Source organism: Echiichthys vipera (genome assembly GCF_963691815.1).
Source record: "Echiichthys vipera genome assembly, chromosome: 8".
NCBI lineage: Eukaryota > Metazoa > Chordata > Actinopteri > Perciformes > Trachinidae > Echiichthys > Echiichthys vipera.
The window spans coordinates 12,222,747-12,249,491 of record NC_139833.1 but is presented as its reverse complement, the minus strand read 5'-3'; the positions used below and the strand labels follow the sequence as shown (position 1 = coordinate 12,249,491).

Sequence of the window (26,745 nt, the reverse complement as noted above, 5' to 3'; positions counted from 1 at the left end):
CCAACCAGCTCAATCCGCCTGTATATTCAACTGTGCAATTATTCCTGCAGTATTATGCTATATATAAAAAGAGTGTGTTATTTTTATAGCAATATAAAACATGTAGCAGTAATATATGCTAAGCTTAAATAAAGTGAAACATAGACATAACTTATGTAGTTGCATGAACGTTTTTATATGAGAATAAAACTTTGTTCAAACAAACTTCTCTCGTCACACAGCAGTATACAGAGACAGTATAAAACAGTGAGCTACCCTGCTAGTGCTTACAAGTACATACAAATTAGGAAACACAATGCTACAAATTAATATATGTTAATAATAAAATCTGACTAAACAGCTTTCAAAGCTTTCAATATAAAACTATAATCTAAAAGGCTTCATTATCTTTAGCTAGATATCACTGATTGGGTGTGAAGTGGAAAGAGACATTTGAAATGTTTCAGAGGAGTTGATGCTTGAAGACAGAAAACTGGTTTGCTCATTATTCAGTGGAAAAACGAGACAGATGCGCTCAGAGCTCCACCTGACAGATGAAGTAGGTGTAGGCCTGACAGGGGGCTTTTATCCAGTTGTTGTCTGGTGAGTTTTCACTGCTGAGGATCCCACAGTCCCCCTCTGACGTGACTCCTGCCCAATAACTGCAAACAAGAGAAAAGAATATTGACGACTGGTGTGATCACGAGGATAATGTTGTTGAGAAAGAATACATCTTTTTACACTATGATATACACTGTACACATTTTTTTAGATACAGCTTTACACTCTAATGCAATACAATACAACAGTGTTACCACAACATGTGTCTTTACCAAGAAATGTGTACATAATAACATGTTTTAGCATTGAGGTTATGGTTTACTATAGTACATTGGTGGACAGAGGTATTTCTGATATTCTGACCCCCAATAGGACAAAAAATAGAAACACCTCACAATATAATGTAGTCCAGTACAACCTTTAACTTTGACCTTAGTAATAAACTTTTCCAAAGGCTGAACGTTATAAACTTTGTAGAGGTACGATTTAAGGTGTATTGGATTGCATTGGGTCCTACAGGTGTACCTAATAAAGTGGACACTGAGTGTATATTTTTACTGAAAGTGTCAAATACATAAAGAGTGATCCCAAAGAGATAAATGCGTCCTTTATTCATCTAATTTTTCTCCTTCCCATCCAGACAAAACATAGAACGGTCACTCACATATTTACATCTAACCCACCCTAATGGAAGCAGTTTAGAGCAAAAAAAGACAAAGAAAAGAGTAAAGATTATATTAAATACTTATCAACTGATGAGCCAAAACAAATATATATATATATATATATATATATATATATATATATATATATATATATATATATATATATATATATAAACAATAAAAAATCATTAACAAGCATGAAATACGGACAAAAAAGAAAAGAATAAAAATGTCATAGACCAAACGTGCTACAGCTGAGACGATTAGTCATCAATCATTCATCACCTCTGCCGCAGCACATCCTTGTTGACCCAGGTCCATGAGTCTCCATTGTCTCTCAGCCCAATCCAGTATTTCATTTTCCCTTTCTTTGTCAGAAAATTCTAGAAGAAGAAGAACCATTTACATTTACAAAAAGATACACTGCACATCATCCCCAGTGTTAATGAACTGCGTGGTGCTATCAGATCTACCTGAACTCCCTGGCTGTTAACCACAGCCAGAGCTCCTCCTCTGGAGGTGCAGTTCCTCTGGCTCTCCTCCCAACTCAGCCTGAGGGTGGACAGGTAAAAACATGACCGGCCAAATGTCAGCCACCCGTCAGCGCACTGCTGACAGCCAAGACCTGGGAGGAGAGAAGGAGCAGTGCTGAAATTCGTCCAACAAGGAGAACAAAAGATCACCCTCTGACTTAATTGCACAAATAATGACGCTTTCCTTCTTATCTTTACCTTCAACTGTCTTTGTTTTTCTTTTGAGTTACATTTTTGCCAATATGTTCTGTATGCATGCATGTACATAAAGGCATGGATCCATCCTGCCTTGTATCAACAGTTCAACCTGGTAGTGGTCGTGTAATGGTGTGGGGGATATTTTCTTGGCACACAGGCCCCTTAAGTATCAACTGAGCATCATTTAAACACCAGTCTTCCTATTGTTGCTGACCATGTCCATCCCCTTATGTACCCATGTTCTAATGGTTACTTCCTGCAGGATAAGGTGCCACGTCCCAAAGCTCAAATCATCTCGAACTGTTTTCTTGATCGTGACAATGAGCTCACTACATTTAAATGGCCTCCACAGTCACCAGATCTCAGCCCAATAGAGCACCTTTGTTGATGTGGTGGAACGGGAGATTCACATAATGAATGTGCAGCCGTCTGCAGTAACTGATGCCATCCTCACGTAATCTCTGAGGAATGCAGCACTTGTTGAATTTATGCCACGAAGAACTACGTCCAGTCCGCTACTAGCGAGGTGTACCCAATGAAGTGACAGGGTATGCATTGTGTGCCTGTGTGTAAATACATGGCAATCTCAAATGATTTTTGTCCAAGAGGAATCAATAAAGATGATTAAAGCTGATTCATGGACTAAATTAAATGAAACCTTCTCAGTTCTCTAAAAACAAGCACATGAACTAACTTCCCCTGACGCCTGTTTAAAGAACTTTTGGGGCGACTGTGAAAGCAGAACTGTCACAAGGAACGTTTGAAAGTATCATTTGTTTTTTTATTTGCCTTATTTGGCTTGTGCAAGGTTTTCTATCTTACATTTTTCCACCTGGCATCACACTCACGTTGGGGTTGAACGCTGGGGAAGAGAGCCTGGCACTCCTTGTGGCTGCATGTTGTTGAAGATTTCTGTCTCTCTGGACAGACTGTGGAGCCAGTTTGGACTAGAAAACAGAGCACAGTGGGAGGAGTTGAGAGGGCAAAAAAAAAATATGCCCACAGGGTGCAGCGATGCAATCAGACGCACTTTATATTCCTGTATCGCTGCCTGTTGTGATGAGCAAAAAAAGAACAAAAGCAAAGTGATCCTGACTTGTATTTTCTTTTATTTCTGCACTGCCAGTGAAAACATAATCCTAATGTGCTTCAGTGTTACAGACATAATTCCAGCCAGCAAGGTTTTGTTGTGTTTTTTCCAGACATGGCTGCAGATACTCACGTTTCACACTGAGGATAATGATGACCAGCAGCAGGACCAGGCAGATTATGGTGAGGAACAGACACGCAGCTCGGTAGAGACGTGAGTTTCCTGCAGGCTGTTTTCCTGCGGAGGAGGACGATGTTAGCCGGATGTTAGAGAGATATTTGAGCACAAACACAAACAACCAATAAGACTCTGGCCTACCTTTTCCCCCCTGTAGTTCAACAGATAACTTGGACTCAGGTGACAAGTTGTCACTGGCTTCATCCTTTTTATCCTCGACATAAGTGCGGCAAAATTTGATGTACATGGAGGAAAGTGTCCTGGGATTTGTGATGAAGCTTGTTTTGTCCTGCTCTGTCTGCCTGTCCTGCTGACTCACGGCTGTGCGTAGTTTTTAAGACGCCCTCCCTCCTCCTCCTCTTCCCTTGTCTGGTCACCATAGCAACATGACATTTACTGATTGTTAAGATATTCATGGGGCACAGTGCTCGGCTTGTCCTTTATTTTCCAAAACTTTTCCTGTATCTCTCTTAGAGTGAGTGTGTGTAAGAGAGTGACAGACAGATACTGTAGCTGCTGGAGACGTTGTACTCCAAAACAACAGATTTTCTCAATGTCATTTTCAGATGTTTGTGGCGAAACACAGTTCACAGACGGAACAAACAGTTACTGATACAGATTTGAAACTTTGAATATGTGATAAAAGTGAATGTCTCAAGACTCTTTAGACATTCCTGTCGCCTCTTGAACCTCAAAAATATAAACAGAATATTTCCTTGTAAGCAAAAAGGAGATTTCATTCTACAAAGTTAAAGAAAAGATAATAAACTGCGACGCTTTAGTGAACTTTATGGCTTTAATTGTGTGTTAGACACTTTTCTGATGCAGCAAAATGACAAAACTAAAAAGATAAAACGGTGGACGTGAAGATAAAGGAAGTTCATTGGAGATACACTGTTTTAATAATAAAGCAGACAGACTTGTGTCCAGTGCAGCAGGTTTTGTTAAGTTACAGATATATGCACATATATCATTAATAGTTTGTTCTAGAAGAAGAAATATGTTTAAATATGTTCACAAAATAAATGATGCAAACAAAAGATTCAAAGCATCATAGACAAATAGTTTGTTTGTGATTACTGTCGAAATAAATGTTTTTGCATTATTATTGTTGTTGTTGTTATTATTATTATAAATATACTTAGACAGCGAAATAACAATAATAACAACAACAACCAGGCCTAATTATTATTATTAATAATAATAATGATAAATAATTGGTATGTTAATTTAAGTAACATTGGATAAAACATTTGGAAGTACATAAGAAAACATTTTTTACTGTGATGATTCATTAATTACTTCTTAAGTACGACCAGTGCTTCTGATGATTTACAGAAAAAAAAAAAGGCAACAAATGAATTAATTAAACGGATTAAATGGAGTCATTTTGGGGAAAAATGCCAGAAATTCATTGGTTTCAGTTTCTAGAACATTTGCTTCCTCTTCTGTCGTGGTAAACTGTATTTGGCTTTTGGACTGTTTTGACTTTTTTTAATATGTCAACTTATGCTCTGGGACGTTGTGTAGGTAGACTTCACTATTTTTAGATTTTATATAGATAGACAGTACGATAAATGGATTTACGGATAAATAACCAGCAGATTAACTGATTAGCAAAATAATCATAAGGTGTAGGAAGAAAGAAAGAAAGAAAGAAAGAAAGAAAGACAGAAAGAAGGAAAGAAAGAAAGAAAGAATGCCTTTATTCGTCCCGCAAGTAGAAGTTCAGCCCTACTTACTGAGCATTTGTGTTGAAAATATACCGACATGACAATTAAAAATTAAAATGGTAAAAAAAAAAGAAAATGAAATAGGGGCAATTTTTATTGGGAAAGATTTTGAGGCCAGGTGAAGATGACACTGATGTTTTGAAAATGATGTATCAAAAATATAAACAATTCATAGCCCTATTTTTCTATCCATCCATATAATACAGAACAAATAACTACACATATTATTAAAGTGTTTTTTTTAAGAAAATGAAAATGGCCTTCTCCACTGAATTGCCGATGTGGTTTAAAACTGTCTGACTTTGCTTTTGTGTCCTTTTTCTTTGTGTCTGAGTCAGTTTTCTCAGACTTTGAGTCATTCTTATATAGTGCTGGTTTGTATGTACAGCAGCATAAAGACCATACTTTATTGTTATATTTTATAAACTTATCTATTTTTGTTGTTAATGCCATACTGTAAAGCACTCGGGACTGCATTTTATATATGCAACTATCGTATAGTAGGTTAAACGGTGCTCTACAAATAAAGCTATTATTATTATTATTATTATTATTATTATTATGATGATGATGATGTAACACATTCGTTATTACTCAACAATTTAGGAAAGTTGATGCAATGCCTCTATATGTTTGTTTGTTTCAAATTTAATTTGAGTGTGAGAGAAATACGATAAAGTCGTTTTAAACCAAATGTTTTAGCAATGAAGACCTAATTAATAAAGACAGACAGGTGTGACTTAAAGCATGCTGAAACATGCTGAACCATGGTGTGTTTTAGGCGTTTCACATTATATCATAAAAGTAAAACGTACCTGCTCTTGTTTTAACCGAGGCGCTGCCGTAAAAAGCTTCTGAATAGACATCCTCAGATGGACTTTGTAGTTTAGAGTAGTGGTCTGGTTCTGCTTCCTCTAAAGCCAGACAGAAACACAGACAGACGTATTTTTACAGACATAAATCACAATTCTACATAAGAAATACATGGAAGACTAAAAAAGAAAATCTCTCAATAATAACACATTTATTAACTTTTTTTTGGAAATATTTGTCATGAAAAAAAAACACTCCAATACGGTGAATGCGTATTTTCCAGTTCTACGTTGTTGGGTTTTGTGCTCTAACTAATTGGATTAAATTTCTTGTACCTTTAGTTTTGACCTCCAGCATCGGTTCACTTGCTCCTTCACCTTCTTCATCTCTTTCCCCCTCTTCGGTGACATTCACCGTCAGTTCACTTACTCTTTCATCTTTTTTGTTTCTTTCCCCCTCTTTGGTGACCTCCTGCATCTCCATGGCTCCTTTCTTCTGTTTCTCTAACTTTCGATTTGATGGGAAGTCTTTCAGACCCGGCTAGTCATCTGACAATGAAGTTATGTAATCTTCCATCATGCACACACAAGTGCAGATGAAATGCCCGTTTCAAAGATATTTGAAAAAACCCACTAAAGCTCCCAGCCCTAAAAGTGTCCAGTGTGACTCATCTTGTTGGTATAGATAGACTTCCTCATCGTTGTGCTTCCTCTAAACTACATGTATGTACACTGCACAATAGTTGTGCATACATGTTGATGTATATGTGGTCTCAACGTGATTTTTAGGCACTCCACCATGATGACCGAGGCTTTGATTCAAAAGATTCAGTTTCAATAAAAACCTGCAATAAAAACTTTGACATCTAAACTCACAGGTGGTGCGGATGGAGACACAATCATACAGAATCAGAAAGTTATGCATTTTCATCTTTATTTTCCACAAAAGTTTATGATATTAATTTACAAAAAAAAATCTATTTGCATAAAATACAGATGACTGAGAAAGATTGCGAGAGTTCTTCCAACATAATTTCAATTACCTCCTTTTGCGATGCACTCATTCACTCATTTCACCCTTCCTCTTTTGTCTTTTACCGCTTAAAGAATCAACATAACTTGAAGTGTACTAAAGCGCATTATGCTCACCCCGAAATACTGACAAATGTAAACCCTAAAAGTGACCCCTCTGCCTTGTGCAAAGCCTTTCTTTCCCCATGCACTGTAGTTACTTATCAAAACTAATATAAAGGATAATAGTGGTGTGAAGCATTACAAACAACCTTAACTCTTTATTCCTCAAATAGTCTCATTCTCTCTCTTTCTTTCTCCAGTCTTTTGTCCTCCCTCAGGCACCGTACACACTCTCATTACTGTAGGTCATGTAGAGAAACAGGTCCTCGTCATGGTGCTCCTAGAACAAAACAAAGAGAAAAATGAATAATTCAGCATGACATGTGTACTTGATAGTGTGCACGTGAGCTTACACACCCGTAGCAACCACATAAAACGGCCCTCTAACCTAAACATAAGTCCTATTTGGACGTGATAAATGATTTTATCCGTCTGCCTCATTTGATAACTTGGAATACCAAGCTTTTCAGAAAATTCATGTTTAAAAATGACTCTAAATATGTGCTTGTTTTATATACTCTTTAACAACAACAAGATACACACAAGCTATTTTTTAGCCACGCAACAGTTTCTCTTTCAGGATGACAATTAGGCCTTTTTTTATGCGTATGGTGTAACTGGCAGGCTATTCGTGACATCAAGAAAAGCGAAGCAACATCGCTGTCTAAGCAGATCTGTTAAGCTGTGTGTCAAGAGGGGAAGAGTGAAAAATGTTTGTGTGTAAGCTGAAACTATGTAGCTGTGAGCAGGCAAACTCACAAACAGCTTCAGAAGAGGACAGTGGTCTGCGAATGTCATGGTAAATATGTTCGTACTGGTGATATGCGCGTGTGCGTATGTGTGTGTGTGTGTGTATGAATGTATGTGTGTGTGTGTGTGTGTGTGTGTGTGTGTGTGTGTGTGTGTTTGTGTCTGGGCGGCTGAAGTTACCTCATATACAGCAGAGAGAGGGGAGCTGGATGGGGGGAGGGAGTTGTTGACAAAGAAGAAGAGTGCTTCCTCCGGTCTCAAAGACACGCGCTGACGGATCAAGAAGCACAACTGACCTACTAAAAAATAAAACAAGAGGAGAAAGAAAAAGTCAGAGGGTCGTGCTCATTTCATATAAAGAGGAAGAAAGCAGGCAAGTGTGGGAAATGACCAGGTTACCAGTCAGTCTTGAGACAGAAAACAAAACGAACACACTACTAAGAGAATTATTATCGGATCCAATCAGAAAGGAAAAATAAATGATTTGCACTAAAAGTAGCCCATGCTAGTACTAGCCTGTATCGTGTAGAGTATCACGTGCAGCCTGGCTCTCCGATAGGGCTTTTTCAGAGCAGACATTTTGACTTGTCATGGCAGGAAACACACATAACGAAGGCTCGGTAACATGTAGTGTCCTAGTAAGCCATGACAAGTGGAATGCAGCCATTATTAATGTTATTAAATCACCACTGCTTTTTTCTTTCCAGCAGGCAGATAAGGCAAGTTAGCTGGCCGTCCAAACTTGAATCAGTCACGTCCAAATCTCGGTTGTGTTGTGTAACTGATAAATCAGCCAGGCTTATAAATATATATATGTATCAAAAATCTGTGAGATCGCTAGATGTGAGAGTGTGTGCGTGTCTCACCTGTTAAATCTGAGGGCACTAGATATTTCTTCTTGTCCAGCTCAGGAGCTCGTGACCTCTGGGCCCTCTCCACAATGATCTGGTCAAAAAAACAAAAAAACAGGAGCAACCGGTCGTTACTAACAGAGAACGAACGTATTCATGTGCCAAAATCTAACAAACAAATCTAACAACAAACAAATAAATTGACCCCATAAACCAGGGCTGCCCAATCCTGCTCCTGGAGGGCCACTGTCCTGCATGTTTTAGGTTTCTCCCTGCTCTAACACACCTGAGCCTAACAATTTTCGAAGCTGTTACAAGCTTCAGCTGCTTGAAAATGAGCACATCATTAGATTCAGGTGTATTAGAGCAGAGAGAAACCTAAAACACACAGGGCAGTGGAACAGGATTGGGCAGCCCTGCCATTAACAGATGAATTGAGTAAAATAATTCACATCTCTGGCTTTAAATAAAGGTGTAGATGACTCAAACATATTATTAGAATGAGCCAGAAAACTGTCATACTGACCGGTATCTTGTCAGGATGCTTGGCTCGAACTCTCTCTCCCTCTGTTCTCCTCACCTCCAGTGGTACTGAGCGCTGGTACTGACTTCCCATCTGAAAAACAACAAAGGAAACATGAAGTCCCTCACAATAGCATTATTTACCAAGCGGACAAAAGAGAAAGAGCACTGGCTGACTTCACTGACCAGCGCACTCAAGCGTAAACAAGTGATATTTACCGCCTGAAGAGCCCAGCATTGTTTATTTCATGATGAGACGCGGGCCTCTTTTAATCAAGTTGTTCTGTTGAGGCCGTTTTAGGGGCTGGTGGTATAACAATGTTTCACTGTGAGGGATCTTCCATTATTGTTTAAACCAAGATAATTATCCATCTATATCTAGTTGTGCTCAGCCATTGTGGGCAGGTTTGTAAATCAATAAGATGGACTCCTTTATAGTGTTGTTTTAAATGGCTTTAAAAGGATTAATCAATTGTTTTGTTGTTGCTGAGTGACTCAACTGATTAACAAATCAGCCAATCGCAAAAAGAAAAAAAGAAAGAAAAATAATCAGCAGTTATTTTGATCATTGATTAATCATTTCAGTGTTTTTTAAAGCAAAAACAGTGGAAATATACACAAAATATTCTCAGATTACCTGTTTTTTCAAATGTGCTGCTTTTATTTGTCCTCTATTTTTGTGATCTTTGAAATCTTTGTGTTTTGGATTTTCATCCTTTGGCTGTGAGAAGCTGTTGAGATTGGCATTTTTTTTCACATCATTTACTTGACCAGCTCAAAAACAGACAATATAATGAGTTTTTTTTAATCATTTAGTTATTCTCAATTATTTCCAGGAAATTTTTAGTTACATTGATATCATAATATACAATTTATAGCATGAAGATCGCCGAGAACTAGTGCTACCTCATTGTGTATGTATTTATCTTGAATATGATATTTTTACTTTTTGAGTGATTGACTCAGGGTCTATGGATAAAGCTGTATTGTTTTTATTTATTTATTTATGTAATATGGTAAATGCACTATGTGCTGCACTTCTGCAAGTTACTTTATCGTGAGTTTTGTAATTCTGTGCTGCCCTCTTGCTCTCATACATAAATTTACATTATAAATAAATGTATTTATAATGTATTTTGTAATGTATTTACAATGTATTAAAGTTGTTGGACTGTATTGAGTATCGTCTGCTGGAATGTGGACCCTGGCATAAGCGAAAGGGGATCCTTTAATAAAACATGAACATATTTTTGCATTTTAATATTGCCAATCATTTAAAGCTACTAAATTGATTTTTTTGTCTTTAACCATGACAATAAAGATTTATCAAACGTTATCTGAGATTTAACCGCAGACCATACTGTGAGGAATGGGAGCCTTTGTAAACAAACACACCACTGTTTACAGCTGAAGGTGGAGCTTACAGCTGTGTCGATGGGAAGAGGGTGAAGCTGTCGATAAAATAAAAAAAACACTCATGCTCACATGACCCCTCATAGTCAGCCGCTGCTGCCACACAAACTCGCCATACTTCATGTTTTTAGTGTGTTGTTGTGGTCACGATGGCAGCAGTTCAGCGCCCATGGTGCAGTTGAGGCCACGTCACTCTTCACGGTCAGCTGACTTTCCTTCCTTCTCAGACTGATAATCAGTAAAATAAACAAACTAACTACACGAATCGTTGAGATGAACTAACTTCCAACGTATCTATGTTGATACTGTAACATGTAAAGGGCGTTTTCCTTTTGCTAACTGTATCTGAAATCAGTATCAACGGTCATGCTAACAGCTGTAGCTAACGGACGTTACTGCTCACATACCTTTTAAAAAGAACAAGTTTCACTCAAAAACACGACAAATCCAGATTTACTCAACTGGTCCCTTGAGTGGTCGCGTTTCTCAAAATAAAATGACAGTTATTAGCTTCAAAAAACAGTCATAGCGAGCAGGAATGCGCTCGATTTAAAGATGTCGACTGGTCTACTTCTTCTGCTGAACGAAAACAACAAATACTGCAACGCCCGCCCACCACATCTGCGACCAATCAGAGACGAGCGCGTAGATTGACAGCCGAATGTGTCCATTCAGCGGGGGTCGAATGCAGGTTTGTAGCGCGTTGATTGGATGAGCTACTGCAGTCCGTCTACACTTGTTACCGCCCCGTTTTCTCTGAGTGATGGGACATTTAACCAATCGCAGGTCCTGGAAACTGGGTCAAGCTGACGTAGGGGTCACGCCTCAGCCAGGCACTACCTGCACTGCTCTGCCTTTAAAAACATTCTCCTGCACAACTTGTACAGACAAGTCAGTAAACACAGGCAAACCTCAGTAAAGGCTCACTGTGAACATGCAACATTTCTGCGTATGCTCAAATGTATATATATATATATATATAAATAAATGACCAAAACAGCTTATATGATGAAGGAAATAAGCAAGGGCTCACTCTCAATAAGGCATGTGCTGTATATATACGTGTTTAAAGTGATTTTAGTCCACCAATCTGAATTTATTGAAATGTTCTTATAATGTTCTGTTGGCTCTCCTGCATGCAGGGGCCAACATTTTCATAGACATGCACCACACATTCAACTGTTAGGATTCTCTTCAATATACACAATAACAATAACATTTCCAAACACGGCAATTCTTGAAAAAGGTGATTTCCCTTTAAAAACATGTTTTCTTAAAACACCTGGAATTTATGCACTGCAGCACACACAATGTCTGTAATGTACTGTGGATAACAGTTAATAATGTCCTAAATGTGTTTCAGGCAGGCCTCAGCAGTTCACACATTCCTCTAAGGCAATATATTATTCCATCAAGTGAAACAAGGGAGACCCAATGCTACATTGAGATGCATCCTTACAGCAATCCACCTGCTGCACTATTATGAACAATGCAATGACAGAGATCCCCATTTGGACTGAATGTCCGTAGTCCAATTTCCAGCACTTCAAAGCAGACAACCAAGAGTCATATCCTTAACGGTGCATCCAGGATGTCCTTCAGTGTAGTCTGAGCGTCCTGGTCAAACAGCAGCTGTAGCCGTTGTGAGTCTGAGAGCATCTGACAGGTTGCGTTGCCGGACTCTAGAGTTGGTAATTGTTTCCAAATGGGACTCAGGCACCCATCCACGGTGCCGATCGGACAGTCTGGTCCCCTCTACCCAATCTGGGAGAGAAAAAAATTCCAACAAAAAGTATATTAATGCTTATTCTTTAATAATACCAAACTGCATATATTGCATAGGTGAATCACACTTTCCACAAGGGAATGATGGAAAAGGTAATGTAAGGGTCTTACGGTCACTGCTTTGTTGGTGCACTAGAATGATATCAGCCTTTTCCAACGACAGCTCATCAGGCTGCTGGGCAACGATAGCTCGGATACACTGCATCTGTGTAAAGTCTGGAGAGATACAAGAGGAGAGAAGTCAGACCTACGGGCATAAAGATTAATAGATAAATAATAATAATATGTTATAATCTATAATGCACAGATAATGAACGCCGTCACAGGACTGTCTGGAAATGCAAAAATATTTTCCTCACTTTCCTGTTATTTATCTTTAAATATTTAATTTTCTATTTTTTTTTCCGATAATTTCCAATATCGCTTAGCAGGCTGAAATGAATGCTTTATTCTCCACTGGGATGCTTATATTTTCGGAATGATATGACGAGAATGCTGCACTAAATCCCTTGGTGCAGTATACAGTACATATTGTATGTCATTTAATGCTAGTGTGCGAACGTAGGTGTAACAATCTAAGCATAGGTTTTTGTACAAAATTGTACAAACTCACTTTGTGTACTTTCATGTGACTACACGCCCGTCACACAGGACGCAATCTGAATTAGTAACCCAGAATAAAACAATGACGGTGTTTACATGCACCATGCACAAAGTAGTCAGTACCAACGCTCAATACCATCAGAGATGAAGAGAACATCAGGAGATAGAGTTCAGGCCAAGCATCCTGACAAAAGACAATATTCTTGCTAAGTTGTTTATGTAGCTAATGAAAATGAGGTTACCACAAATATTACCATTTACATGCAGCCATGCAAAATATGATTATTTCAAAGTTTTCCACTGATAGCAGACTTGTTCCCCTCCCTCTTTCATTTCTTCAACCACCTCATTGAAACGGTCGATGTTGCAATATTTGTGCATATCCATAAACCTGTCGCTATCCAAATCTTTCATAATATTTAAAAGTAGCTGTGCGTCTTCCTCTGACCGGAAGTGAGGGCTTTTCTTTTGGGCATGCATCTCTACCCCAGCTTAGTAAACTGTTGGCTAGTTGGTTTGTGTACAACAACCATAGCAACGCACAGACCTGCATTTAAAGTGTCACAAACTGCGATAAAAAACCCAATTGAGAAGCATATTCGAATCCGAATCTGGTGTATACATGTCCAAAGAAACCCTGAATAACACCAGTCTATCCCAGATGTCTTAATCTGAAAATTAAATTGCTTGTTTTTGCTGTTTATATGACCCGTATCAAATATTGTCATATTTGGAATAAAAGTGGAATATTAGTGTAAACATAGTCATTGAGTGTTTATTATGTAGGCAATGAGTGAAGTAGGCAGCGTTCAGACACAGCTTTTGAAATTTTAAACGGCTAAACCAAGTAGCAATAATTCACCTTGTGCAGCAGAAAAATCTACTTCAGGATGCGGCCGGGAAAGAGCCGATATCCAACGTAGCTTATCACTCCTGAAGGAGGAAAAGGAAAAGATGGGTTTATCTTATGCTGTGACAACCGATATACAAACATTACCGGCCATTGTCCTGGTCTCTTACTGTGTGTCGGTCCGTAGCAGCAAGGCTTTCTGTGTCATGTGCAGCCGGAACAGGTTCTTCTGGAGGGAGTGAAGTTTGACACGACAGTTCTCGGCACGCAGGTCTGACACAGGAGAGTGGTCTATTACTGTGAACCGTCCCCCTCTTGAAGCAGCGAAAGCACACAAGAGAAATGAGAGGAACGAGGGAAACACTGATGAGATTTAAAGGATGATAAATGACTGGGGAACAGATGATAAATACATGGAAAACAGGATGTAGCCAATTGTAATGGATTTTTCGAACATTACAAAACATGTTTGTTGACTCACTCTTTTTGGAGTGAAAGTAGCAAGTAGTCATTGAACAGGTGCAAATAAATATTCCTCTCTGTATCCTTTATAGAGCCAGAGAAATCCATCAGTTCAGTGACCGGCCCTTCTCGCACCAACCTCCGAGACTGACTGATCAGAGGAAGTGTCTGTATAAAACACACAAAGAAAACAGAGACAAAAGACAGTATAATATTATTTTTGAGCGTGAAGTTAATTTTTCACAGAGGAAATACAAGTTTCATATATGTATCTGAACTCAAGGTCCTTTTCTGGGGGTTTCTAAAAAACATCTTGTGATTATTTGTCACATGCAGGGGTCCTATACCTTTTCCAAAGTCAAATTCAAGCATTTGAAAGTGCACTCATGCTTTTCCAGCACTTTACAGCTGTGATAAATTACCTTTTCTTATACAGTATTTACAGTATACTGATTATAGCACTTTTTCGTCACATTAAATAAGATGTTATGTGCTTTACGAAACCAAAAATCATGTTTTGTGACAGCTTCCAACCGAAGGATGACAAATTAAAACACAACAGAGTTTTCAAGCAAACTCTTTCAAACCCTGAAAACACCTCATTAAATCAAAATTAAAGTGTTTTCAAGGATTTCCAGCACTCATAACAACCCTGCACATGACTGCAGACTGGCAAGCCAGCTGAGCCATCTCCATGACGACTGAGCTAATGCTAAAACCCTGGTACAAGTTAAAAGTTTGTAAGTGGGCCTTGAGTTAAGATCATTATGTAACATTATTCATTTTGTTGTAGTTTCCATTTACCACCACAAACACAGGGACTGTACTCATTAGTGATAAAATCAATGCCATGATGTAAAAACTATTTTTTGCAACATTGATAAATTATGATATGGCATACACATGCAAGATAATATGTAAAATTATTACATTAAAGAAAATTATATCAATCTGTTTAAAGAATAAATATCTGAAACAAACAATCATCTTATTTTCTTATTACAGTTTGCATTAAAATCAGTTATTTGGACAATACCATTTGGTAAAATAATAACACATTATGATCATATCGTCACAATTTCCTCCCATGACCAGTAGTCGTTACTCACCCTGCACTCAAAGTCCACTTTAGCACTGAGAGAAACAAGTGACTCGATGCTTTTCATCTGAGTGATGCTGTCGTTACTCTCTTGAATCAACTAAAGGAGAAATGTGTAAAAGAAAAGAGTTCATGATGTCAAGGATTTCATAGAAAAATAATTCCAAGTTAATGTAAAGTGAAAAGGGGGATGTTTCCGTACCTTCTCCAGAAGTTTCATAGCTTTGATGGCCTGAGTTGCCTCCGCTGTACCAGGGGTTGTTCTCTTTACAATGTTCTGGACAGAAACAGTGTGCATGTTAAAATGATAGACAAACACACACGCACGCACACACGCACGCACACACACACGCACACGCACACATAAACACAAACACACACACACACCTGGACAAGCAGCTTAATTCTTGTGATCCTCTGGAAGGGAAGAACAAGGAAGGATCGAAGAGGAAGCCTCTGACAAACGGGACTCCTCTCTAATTTATCCACAATCCGCTTGAACCCTGGATTCGCATTCCTGTACGAGAAAAAGAAATTTAAATGCAAAGACAGAAGAATACAGACGAAAGCTGAAGACACAAACGAGTGAAGGGCTTACATGAGTCTCTGGTAGGTGGCGTCCTGATAAGACTGGTTAGTGAGGTAGGGCACATAAACCATTTTGAAGCGCGGACAGTGGCGGGCGATGATGTCACACACGCTGAACGATATGATATCTGTTTCCACCCGCTCCTCCAGCTTCGATAAGAAACTACAACAGCAACAAAAATCAGAAAGAGTTATTATACGCTTATTTCTCATATTTTCTACACATTATCTTCAGCTTTGTGAAACTGTACAACAGAAAAAGGGTTGATACTCACTCCATGTATGTTTCATGTTACATATATCTAAATGTAAAAACGGCTCAGATGGGAACTCGCTCTAAACCGGTTCGTACAGGTTTTAAAAGGTAATATATGCTTCCCTTAGGAAATATTATAAGGAAGCACTCCATTAACTTTCATTGTTATGCTGATGATACACAATTATATTTGTCGATCAAACCAGAAGAAACCCATCAGTTAGATAAACTTCAAATGTGCATTAAGGAAATAAAAACATGGATGACCTGCAATTTCCTGATGTTAAACTCAGACAAAACTGAAATTATTGTACTTGGCCCCAAAGGCCTCCGAAATTCAATAGCTAAAGACATTGTTACTCTGGATGATGTTGTGTTGTCCTCCAGCACCACAGTAAGGAATCTGGGTGTTATTTTTGATCAGGACATGTCCTTCGATTCTCACATAAAACTAACAACAAGGACTGCATATTTTCACCTGCGTAATATTGCAAAAATTAGGAACATTGTGTCTCAGAAAGATGCAGAGAAACTTGTTCATGCATTTGTTACTTCTAGGCTGGACTATTGCAACTCCTTATTATCAGGCTGCTCCAATAAGTCTGTTAAGAGTCTCCAGTTGGTCCAAAATGCTGCAGCTCGTGTACTAACTAAAACAAACTGAAGAGAACATATTTCTCCTTTATTAGCTTCTCTGCACTGGCTACCTGTAAAATCCTTCTCCTTACCTACAAAGCTGTTATTGGTCAGGCTCCGTCGTATCTTAAAGAGCTCATAGTACCGTATCACCTGACTAGATCTCTGCGCTCTGAGAATGCAGGGCTACTCGTCGTTCCTAGAGTCTCCAAAAGTAGAATGGGAGGCAGAGCCTTCAGCTACCAAGCTCCTCTCCTGTGGAACAAACTCCCAAATGTTATTCGGGAGGCAGACACTGTCCCCATATTTAAGAGTAAACTTAAAACTTTCCTTTTTGATAAAGCTTACAGCTAGGGCTTACGATGAGACTTTATTCTGCTTAATTATGCTGCTATAGGCCTAGTCTGCCGGGGGATAATACTTTTCCTGATACTCTGAGCTTCTCTCCTCTCTGTCTGAATCATTCATGTCCCATCAATGCATGTTAATGATTCAGCTTCTTCCCCGGAGCCGTTTGTGCTTTGTCGTCTCGCAGGTCTCTGCTGATTGTGGTGGTGCTTGCTGCCGTGGTCCTACATGACGCTTCCTGCTGCTATTGTCACTGTTACTCATATATACTATCACTAGTTTAATAAACTATAACATTTGTAGCTGTATCATAGCTGCTATTGCCACTACTCATCATTGATCATGTTTGCCACCATAATTATTATCATTGTCATATTCTATCACCTTAGCTGTGCTTGTTTCTACTATTCTGTTGTATTAACTGCCCTAACATATACGTTATATTCACATTACTATAAATATTATAGTTACTGTTAGGCTTTGCTTGCATCTCTGGAAGTGTGTCTGTCTGTCTCTCTCTGTCCATCTGTGTGTCTTTTCTCTCTTTCTCTCTCCTTTTCTTCCTCCCCAACCGGTCAAGACAGATGTCCGTCCTCCACAGAGCTGGGTCTGTCTGACGTTCCTGCCTGTTATAGGGAAGGTTTTCGTTGCCACTGTACTCTACAGAGGAATTGTTGGGTCTATGTAAATCATAAATAAGTCATTGAGTGTGGTCTTTACCTACTCTGTAAAGTGTCCTGAGATAACTTTTGTTATGATTTGACACTATAAATAAAATTGAATTGAATTGAATTGAATTAATATTCAAGCACTTTTCAAACCTTTTATAATCACATCTCAAGTTAATTTATACCCACAGAAATCAATGTATATTGTCACTTTGTTTAATTTCCCTGCAGTGCATGTCAACTTTGTATGTTTTTAGCATGATTATTTAATGCTGGGTTTGGGTAAATCTGGTGTGAGACGCCTGGAAAAAACGAACAAATAAGACAATCGGATCGTTTCACTTCAAATATTAAAATATTTTTTGATTACATGAGTGAATGTGTCCATAAAACACCAGATTATGTTGAAAATCGAGCATATCGAGTATATTCGAAATCAAGCAGATAAAAGATAACATAAAGAATTTCCCAAAACTTTCAACACATGAAGTCTTAATCATATTTCTTACCTGTGGCTGATGGCTCGGACGTCAGCAAGCCGGGAAAACAGCCAGTTCCTATCCTGAGTGGTCAACAGCGCCCCCAGCTGTTTGGACTTAACAAAATGTTCAACAACAATGTCTAAACTCCGGCAGTACGAGGCCTCTGATGTCACCACCTCAAATCTCACCTAGAAGAAAAATACATGATAAAAAATAATACTCTGATTAAGTTCCAGCTACACTGTAAATTATAGCTGTTGTCAGTTCTCTACAGGCTGGGACAGTTAGGATATGACTAACGGAGGAGGACGATTTCACAATAAGTGGAAGTGTTCCAGCTCAGAGACGTCGGCTTTAAAGTTAAGAAGGAAACACCTACACTACCGGAGAAACACAACATGCTTACGCAATCACTTCTTCTGGTGAGAGACACTCCTCTGACAATAAAAAGTTGATAAATGGGAGGGTTATTCTGGGATGTGGCAAGTCTGAATATTTTGGGTGGTTTTAGCAGTTTGAGGTGTGAGGTAATAACAGTGAAAATTTTGATTCATGTAGGTCATGCCATTTCAAAGAAGTCACCATAAAAAGAACTCGGACAAAAGCTTTTGACCTGAAACAACACCCCACCGGTGGTTAATAAGCAGGAAGAGGGGAATCAGTAAAACCATCACTGATGATTTTTTTTACATGACAACAGATGCATTTCAAAGTAAAAATAATGCTGAGTGATGTGACCAAAAAGTTATGTCACAGTACTTTTTTGTGGCTTATTCTACTCTAGGGAGCAGACAGGATATAAAACCTGCCGTCCGATGGTGTGATTTCACAAATGTACAGTTATTAGTGTTACAAATTGTTGCATCATGGTCTTTTGTTCTAGTCAAAGACAGTTAGTTGTGGGTTTTATTAATAATATTCATGGTTTTATTAAAAGTTATAACTGTAAGAATGCAGTAAAGAGTGGTTCGCTCCCAATACACTCACAGTTTGCCCCGACAGTAGCGTGCAAAAATGAGATTGTGTAAGCATGTTGTGTTTATCTGGTACTGAATGAGTAATGTTGTGCCAGTAACTTAGCAGAATGAAACAAAACATTTACACTGATTCTTACAGTTTAATATTTACTGTCCATGAAAGGAACAATTCTAGCTGCTTTAATCTAAAAATCCAATCTAATCAATCTCAAAATCCGCACAGAAGGGTGAAGGAAGTAAAGCTGTGGCAAAAAAAGAAAGATAATCATCTTGCATTTGATTGCCTGGAGAATTCCCTTAAATTTTAGGCGGGAATGTTGTGCCAGTAAGAACTAAACTGAAAGCAAAACCTTTGTAGCTGTATGACGAAAGTTCTGCCAACCAGTGCTGACTTTCACATGTGCAGAAAGACAATGTTTTACCTCCTGTAGTCTCCTCTGGTCCTCTGAGAGCTCCTCCAGCTCAACACTGTTCCTGACCCCCGGCAGCTCCCGCCACAGTGTGGATGACTGCGTGAGAGAGATGGAGAGACGCGGGGAGGAAGGCCTGCCTTCATTCCTGTGGGGCTCGGGGAGAGGCAAGCTTTTGACGCTGGTGATGGAGCACGTGTGGGACAAGGAGTGGGGGTGCGGGACAGGAGGTAGTGGAGGGAGAGGTCGGCGGGCAGGAGGGGGTGAGGGAGCAGGAGATGGGGTAGTGTCTTCGCACAAAGAGACGACATCGGAGCGGGCCTGGCGCAGGATCTCAAAGTTTTGGGCGGCCTCGCTGTACTGCTGGTAGAGCTGGGCAGCATCTGGGAGGAAGAGAGGAAGTGGGACAAAGTAAGGGAGCAAGAAGAGAAGATGGGACAACGGAGAAAGAAAGTTGAAGAATAAAGGGAAGCAAAGGAAAGAAAGTAGAGACAGGAACAGTGTTAGCCAAGAGGAGCTGTTTGCATTTGACATTCCTTTTACACATACTTGTCAGAACGCAAAGTCGCAGCAGCAGCTGTTTTTGCCTCAAGTTAGATTATATGAATACTTGCAGAAACCTGTCTGCAGCTTGCACAGACTCACATATATACACAGCACATACTCACACACGCCTGCCCCATTTTTACACAATATCCATGTAAGTCATAGGTCAAGGGACACGCTGCCATTTTAGGTTGTTTAAAAGATCATTGAAAATGGTGTGAGCCAACAGTGAACTTCACTGTTCATTTGTGTATTTAATTACAATCCTGGCCCAACATGTTGAGAGTAAAAGATAAACAGTTGAGTGAGCCAGTCTGCACACAGAGATGAATCACACATACTGAAGGAAATTGCCCAATTGCATCATGCTTTTCCCGACCACGGCCAGAGTAGATATGATCTGAAGATGCGTCACAGTGTGGCCTACGTGATCTCTGTTAATACTCAGTCTTATAATTTACTCTGACATTTAAAAAACACTCATCTTCTTCTTCAAATCAAAACTGCCACTACCAAGTCAAATTGAAACAACAGACGTTTAAGCTGTATGACCTTAAAGAAGCCAAGATGAAGAGAAACTCACTGAAAAACCTTGAATTCCTTTTCCGTCTGTCGATTGTGTCCAAAACATTTCTGCAAGAGTCACAAGAACAATACTTAATTAAAACCATGAAGACAGGTAAAGAGAGTTGACTCAAACAGTCTAAAACCGCTTTTAAGCGCAGAACATTTGCATTTAATATGCAGAAATATGTCAGTACTTACAACACAAATATAACTTTACTCTCAATCACATACGTGCACACAATTAACTATTAGATACATCTTGATCACTGCTGTATTTCACAGAGTTGTGTGTTCGTTTCACTCACCTCAGCTCAACTTCTCCCCAGCTTTTGCTTTTATCGTCCTCGTCGTCTGGAATAAAAAAGTATCCATTCGTCGAAACGTGATACAAAAGCATTCTGATTAACTGACTATGAACTACAATGACAGTTTTGATGAATTAATGAATAAAATATAAATAAATAAATAGGTAATAAATCAAACAAATGTTAGTTAGTTAGTAACCCTTCTACAACAAGGAATGACAGAAAAGATTAGTGTGTTTCCAAAAACCCGTGCCTCTTGTTATGCCTCAAAGCAGAATCAACTCATGCCTTTTTATTTTATGCACGCACCTTCCCCACCTCCACTTATCTCTCCACCTACAACCTGAGCTCGCAGCACAACACTGTGACGTAGTTTCCATTTTAAAGTAATCAGATCAGCTGCGTTACACACATGTGTGTTACACATGTGATTAGCAAGAAACTCTGACATGGTAAAAAAAAAAAAGGGAAAAAAAGAGAAAGTAAATGACTAGAAGATCGTGTCTGATTAAAGTCTGTCTGTGTGCGAAATCAAATGTCGTCTTCTTTTAAAAAGGTGCTTTTCTCTGAACTGAAATCTGATCAAATGATTGAAGTGAAACTAGAGGGCAATCGTCTCCCTCCTCCATGTTCTTTCTTTACCTGTTGTAGAGAATATTCTGGTTCTGCGATCCCTTCCAACACCTTCATCTTCTTCCACTTCTACAGGCTCTCCATTTCTTCTTTCAGTGGTTTTACGGATTCCCCTTCTCCGAAATCGAGCCTCGGGACCCAAATCCCGGAAACTGCAGCTGCTCACCAGAGCCCCCCCTTCTATTTTCCTTTCTGCCAACGCCACCTCTCCCTCTCTGCTATCCACCTGAGTTCCCTCTCCCACTTCCTCTGCAGTATCCCTCTCTTCTGGCTCCTCTCCCTGCCTCTCTTCTTCACTTTCACCCATCCTCTCCGCCACCTCCGGCCCTCCAACCTCTCTGGAGGGCGTGAGGAGGTCAGACTCACTGTCATAATTAAGAATGGGGCAGCTGTTGGGCTTGTACAGCGTGTTGCTCACAGATAGATACAGCTCCACCTCCTTCTCTCTTCTTACGTCTATTTCCATCTTTGACAATTTTACCTCATCACCTGTCTCTCCACTAATATTCACCTCTGCAGCTGCCCTTTCTAACTGGAGATGACCGGACGGCTCTGTCTCTTTGTCCATACTGTGACCCTCCTTCCCTTCTGTGTCTAACAGTGTGTCAGCATGAGTGTATGTAGGTGCGTCACCATGCATAGCTGTGATCTGGTCAGCATGCATGTCGGCTGGGCTCTGCCTCATACCTCTCAATCCATCCACCTCCAGCGGCTCTTCCTCTTCCTCCTCCAGCTCCAGCTCTGGCTCTGAGTGCTGTTCAACAGGCAACTCTTCGGCCCCTCGTGCAGCAGCCTCCTCCTCCTCCCGTTTGTTACTCTGGGAGACCCCTCGGTCTCCTGGTTCCTCTGCATTAGGTTCATCGACAGTATTTTCTTCGGAGCGTCCGAGAATCTCCCGCACCACACTTTTGGCCCATTTAAGGTGGGGGGCTTGGGAATGACGCTTTGGCTCCTCGGACATGCTCCATGCCCCACTCATCCGGATCCGAATGGCCTCCACCTCCTCCGGACTCATTGCTCCGGTGTTAATCCCTTCCAAGAAGGGTTGAATTTGTTCAAAATCCACCTGAGACCAAACATCAGCATAAGGATTACTCGGAACTGGCGAAACTTGCTCCCTCTCTCCTTCCACCCCATCTTTGTTCTTCTCTCTCCACTGGATGAGGAGCCTTTCAGTCTGTGAGTCCCTTTTAATCGTTCCTATTTCAGCATAGGGGTGCTCCACTTTGCTCTTCATTCCTTCTCCAGTCTCTGAAGACACTCTGTATCTGATATCCACTTTGGTTTTCAAGTCACACTCACTCTCCCTCTCTGTGTCTTGATTGTTGATGATCGGGTGTCTATCATTTCTCCTTAGTGTCGTATGCGGGTCATCGTGAGGTCGCTGTGTTGCCTCATCATTGCCGTGATGACGACTTTCCATATTTGGGTCGTCTCTTCCCGCTTCTCCCGTGTGATCAACTTGTGACGGTGACATCGTGCTGGTGTTTGACTGGGGCAGCGTCTGCCCAATCACACAGAAGACATACTTTGGCTGCTTCTCCCGCCCCGTTTCTTCTTCCTCTTGATTAACCTCCTCATCTCCCTGGCGACGCTTGAATGCAACCGGTGACGCGCCAGCTTCGCCTTCCCAGAATTCCTGACAGTCCTCAAACTCTTCATCTTCCTCTCTTTCATCCTCCTCGTCTCCGCCACTGGACACCGTCACAAAGCCACAGTCTCCTGACAACATCCTGTCTCTCTCTCGCCCCCACCCTGTCTCACTTCCTCCTTCGCTCTCGGAGCGGCCCCTATAATCGCTGCCACCCTCTTCCTCTCTGTCACTCTCCTCTGTGTCATCTGTCACATTCTCTCCCTCTGCATCCCACCGCCGGCTCCCCTGCATCCCTCCATCGCTGTCAGAGAGATGTCCCTTCCCTCCCTTATCTGCTTCTCTCCAGACTTCACCCAACTCATCTCCATCTACACTTACACCCTCTGTCTCCCTCTCCGAGTCTCCCCTGTGCTCATTTCCCCCTTCGTGTCTTTCTCTGTAACCGCTTTGGTCCAAGTATTTCTCATCCGGTTCCTCTTTTACTCGCCGCCCCTCTATTTCCCACTCAGCCTGTGACTCTGTCCTTCTGTCGTTCTCCCCTATGTGTCCCTCTCTGTCTACAAATTTGTCTTTTCTATTCTTGCCCCTCTGTGGCTCTAACCACATCCTTCTCTGCTCCGTCATGTCGCCCCTGTCTCTCTCACTTCTTTTTTGCTCCCCTGCACTTCTCTGTTCCTCCACGTCCCGATCACTCTCAGTGGTGCTCTCTCTCCCCGACTCCCTTTCTTCATAACTGTCTCTACCTCTTCTATATCTCATCTCGCTGTCCATGTCGCTGCTCCACTCTCCGCTGCTCTGAGCTCGCGGCGGCACCCTAGGGGCCGCTTCGTTCTGGGATCGACTGCTCCTGTCCTTCTTATTGTCCCGACTCGGATCGGCCTCTCTGTCCTTAGTCTCCCTGCCTCTCCTCTGCTCACGCTCTCTGAATCTGTCCTCCTCTCTCTCTCCGTCTCTCGCTGCTCTCCTGTCAGCCTCTCTGTACCTCTCCCTATCTTTCTCCCATCCCGCCCTCCTGGATCTATCCCCTTCTTTGTCCTGGTCTCTGTATCTCTGCCTGTCGTCTTCCCTGGGCCTATCTCGATCTCCCTCCCTCTGTGTGCTGCCTGTGTTGTCCCCCTCACTTCTGCTGTGTTGATATGTCAACTCCTGCCTCTCTCTGTGCCTCATTCTTTCCCTCTTTAGCTCTCTCTCATCGCTGTCTCCTTCACTCCTGGTGTCCCTCCTTCCCTCTCTCCTTTGCGCCTTTTCTCTCTCTTTCCTATCCGAGTAGACCTCTCCCCCTCTTCTTCTGCGTGGAGAAGGCACCCTGGCCTCCATCTGTCCCACGTTAGGCCTCGGCTTTTCTCTTTTTCTACCCGTATCCCTCTCTCTTCTGTCCCGTGAATCGCTCACTTCTCTTCTCCTGTCTGGAAAAACATTACCAGACTCCTGATATCTTTCCCTCTTTCGTGATTTCTCATCTTCCACAGGTCTTCCTCTGAAGTTTTTTCCGTCTCCCTTTCCCCTGCCTCGGATCTCATCTCTGTCCCTCTCTCGGTGTCTCTCTCTTTCTCTTTCCCACTCATCAGGGTCCACTCTTTTTGGCCTATCTCTCTGCCCCCTCTCCCCTCTCTCAGTGGTGGACGCCATTACTTTGGCACGCTCTGCACTGCTTTTTCTCATTCTGGGGAAAGTGTCACCTTTCTTCGCCCCCCTCTCTACGTCTCTGCCGGTCTCCTTCTCTAGATGTGACAGCGGCCTCCCGTTTTTGCTTCTGTCATCTTCCAGCCTCCTGTCTCTCTCCCACCGCTCTCTTTCTCCCTCTCTGGGCCGGGGCGCAGAAGCTCGGTCTCTTTCATAGTATCTATCCCGTGGGTCCATATCTCGGTATCTTGCTTTGTCCCTCATTTTCACCGTTTCTCTCTCCCTCTTCCAGTCTTCCTCTCGCTTGCTGTCTCTCTCTCGCTCCGACTGGGCGGTCATCGCTGGCCTGGGACTTGGATCCCGGGAGATTTTTCCACCTGGCTGAAGCTTGCGGTCAGACGTGTTTATGTTAGATAAAGTGTCAAAGAGGGTGCAGCCGGGTCTTTTGGTCCCCATTGTATCATAGTTTGGAGTACCTAAAAGACATCATCCATTTAGAAATCAGGCATTAAAAGTCAAAACATTTACAGGAACAAATCACGAAATAAAAGTCAAGCTCAACAATAGGAAGATGTCTGCAAGCTTTTCCATACTTAGTAAATATCACAGAGTTGAATATGAAAACTATATTTTACTTTACCTTTGAAAAAACCTGATAGCAGCCCCCGAATGTAGAGTTAACAGCCTGTTTTTCTCGTATTTCACTTGGCCAAGAACACCAAGTTTCAGCACTTTGGAGCTAAAAGCTATATGATACTCTAAGCCAGACTGGTTGTACAATAACTTTACAGTAAAAACAAAAAAAAACCATGCCAGATAAAAAAGGTGACACCCTCCTACGGTTCTCTTAAGAATGCAGCATAGACTTGCAAACCCCAGCATACCAGGTCTTTCAGAAAGCCAAGGCCTGTGTGACACATAGGCACGGCATGTAACATGTAAACCACAACCGAGCCAGATTCCACTCAGTGTGTTCAAACCAGAAGCAATTTACAGAAGAAGTGTTCTTTTGAAATCAACAAAAGCATGAATTTTGAAGAAACTCACCTGAACGTTTGTCTCCTTGGGGAGGTCTGTTGCCCCCCCTCCCCACTCTGGGTCCAGCTCAACTCAAAAGCATGGGATTGCACAACACACAAGAATGCATTCCTTGTATTCACATTGTTGACATGACAAATATCCTCAAAAACTGCCTTTTTTTCTCCTAATACTTAACTCTTGTGAAACTTAATGTTTACGCTTGAGCTATCCTTGCTTTTCCTTCCTTTTTGCCTCTTTCTCTCCCCACCTCCTCTTCTTTTCTCAAATTCCCAAACAAGTTTCAACAGATTGACACTTATCTTCTCCCCTCCTCCTCCTCCTCCTTCTCGCTGTCTTGTGCTCTGCTGAAGAGGGAAGATCTCTAATAAATCAAGCAAAAGTTTGCCCCACTACTTTTACTCCCTTTTCTCTCTCCTCTACTGCCGACTGGTGTGGACCCCCCGCCGGCGAAATAAACTACAAAACACTCTCTCCCCTGTTCTGTCCCACTCTTGTTTAGCGAAATACAGGAAGTACACCTCCTTGTGTGTTACTGTCTTGGGAGCAGCGATTGGTCGATACTGAGTGGCCGGGTGTGTCTGCACAACACACACACACACACACACACACACACACACACACAGACAGGTAAGGCTGCGGCACAAGGGAGAGTGGGGGGAGGGGAAACAGAAAGTGAGGCCTATAAAAACTTCTCTGCATTCCCCTGACTGGTGGTGATGGTTCAGAGAGGGGCGAAAGGGGAAAAAAAATGTTTCATATGATTAAAAAAAGATTAAGCAATCACAGAGGCGGAAACCAAGAGAGGGGCATTTGCGAGGGTGATACGTGAATGATTTGTTTAACAGCGGCCGCTT

The 26,745-nt window shown here is 41.1% G+C and overlaps 3 protein-coding genes across 5 annotated transcripts; all 3 read right to left on the bottom strand.

The window, feature by feature from the left end:
* Positions 1-164: 164 nt before the first annotated feature.
* On the bottom strand, positions 165-6,229 carry LOC310950244 (early activation antigen CD69). 2 transcript variants are annotated; one of them, XM_083917943.1, is made up of 7 exons: positions 6,085-6,229; positions 5,752-5,850; positions 3,159-3,263; positions 2,785-2,883; positions 1,679-1,830; positions 1,491-1,588; positions 165-641 (listed from the first exon to the last, which is right to left on the bottom strand). In XM_083917943.1, exons 1-7 carry the CDS (start codon positions 6,224-6,226, stop codon positions 515-517), a joined length of 822 nt encoding a protein of 273 aa, XP_083774069.1. In that variant the 5' UTR covers positions 6,227-6,229; the 3' UTR covers positions 165-514. The 2 variants fall into 2 exon arrangements, with proteins under 2 accessions (XP_083774069.1, XP_083774070.1); XM_083917944.1 differs by lacking the exons at positions 5,752-5,850; positions 6,085-6,229 and adding an exon at positions 3,345-3,510.
* Positions 6,230-6,665: 436 nt separating this feature from the next.
* On the bottom strand, positions 6,666-10,993 carry LOC310950797 (gamma-aminobutyric acid receptor-associated protein-like 1). The gene is made up of 5 exons (XM_083918793.1): positions 10,826-10,993; positions 9,010-9,099; positions 8,499-8,577; positions 7,813-7,931; positions 6,666-7,162 (listed from the first exon to the last, which is right to left on the bottom strand). Exons 2-5 carry the CDS (start codon positions 9,097-9,099, stop codon positions 7,097-7,099), a joined length of 354 nt encoding a protein of 117 aa, XP_083774919.1. The 5' UTR covers positions 10,826-10,993; the 3' UTR covers positions 6,666-7,096.
* A 497-nt stretch (positions 10,994-11,490) lies between these two features.
* On the bottom strand, positions 11,491-26,385 carry arhgef5 (Rho guanine nucleotide exchange factor (GEF) 5). 2 transcript variants are annotated; one of them, XM_083918660.1, is made up of 15 exons: positions 25,898-26,385; positions 21,643-25,326; positions 21,001-21,046; positions 20,712-20,761; positions 19,595-19,965; positions 18,223-18,383; positions 15,816-15,968; positions 15,605-15,734; positions 15,420-15,494; positions 15,228-15,317; positions 14,138-14,286; positions 13,827-13,970; positions 13,669-13,739; positions 12,315-12,419; positions 11,491-12,182 (listed from the first exon to the last, which is right to left on the bottom strand). In XM_083918660.1, the coding sequence occupies exons 2-15, from the start codon at positions 25,304-25,306 to the stop codon at positions 12,040-12,042; spliced, it is 5,352 nt and encodes a 1,783-aa protein (XP_083774786.1). In that variant the 5' UTR covers positions 25,307-25,326; positions 25,898-26,385; the 3' UTR covers positions 11,491-12,039. The 2 variants fall into 2 exon arrangements, with proteins under 2 accessions (XP_083774786.1, XP_083774787.1); XM_083918661.1 differs by having other exon boundaries at positions 22,321-25,326.
* Between the last annotated feature and the right edge of the window lie 360 nt (positions 26,386-26,745).

What these genes read in the sequence shown, in the direction of transcription:
- arhgef5 (XM_083918660.1), bottom strand. Translation starts at nt 25,306, where the DNA reads ATGGGGACCAAAAGACCCGGCTGCACCCTCTTTGACACTTTATCTAAC. An exon ending in TGGGGAGAAGTTGAGCTGAG is followed by an intron (nt 20,762 to 21,000) that starts GTGAGTGAAACG and finishes TGACTCTTGCAG; the next exon opens with AAATGTTTTGGACACAATCG. An exon ending in AAGTGGACTTTGAGTGCAGG is followed by an intron (nt 14,287 to 15,227) that starts GTGAGTAACGAC and finishes TGTTTTATACAG; the next exon opens with ACACTTCCTCTGATCAGTCA.
- LOC310950797 (XM_083918793.1), bottom strand. Translation starts at nt 9,099, where the DNA reads ATGGGAAGTCAGTACCAGCGCTCAGTACCACTGGAGGTGAGGAGAACA. An exon ending in AGCATCCTGACAAGATACCG is followed by an intron (nt 8,578 to 9,009) that starts GTCAGTATGACA and finishes TTTTTTGACCAG; the next exon opens with ATCATTGTGGAGAGGGCCCA. An exon ending in CTCTCTCTGCTGTATATGAG is followed by an intron (nt 7,163 to 7,812) that starts GTAACTTCAGCC and finishes GTTTTGTTCTAG; the next exon opens with GAGCACCATGACGAGGACCT.
- LOC310950244 (XM_083917943.1), bottom strand. Translation starts at nt 6,226, where the DNA reads ATGCAGGAGGTCACCAAAGAGGGGGAAAGAAACAAAAAAGATGAAAGA. An exon ending in GCTGGAGGTCAAAACTAAAG is followed by an intron (nt 5,851 to 6,084) that starts GTACAAGAAATT and finishes GTCTGGCTTTAG; the next exon opens with AGGAAGCAGAACCAGACCAC. An exon ending in TTAACAGCCAGGGAGTTCAG is followed by an intron (nt 1,589 to 1,678) that starts GTAGATCTGATA and finishes TTCTTCTTCTAG; the next exon opens with AATTTTCTGACAAAGAAAGG.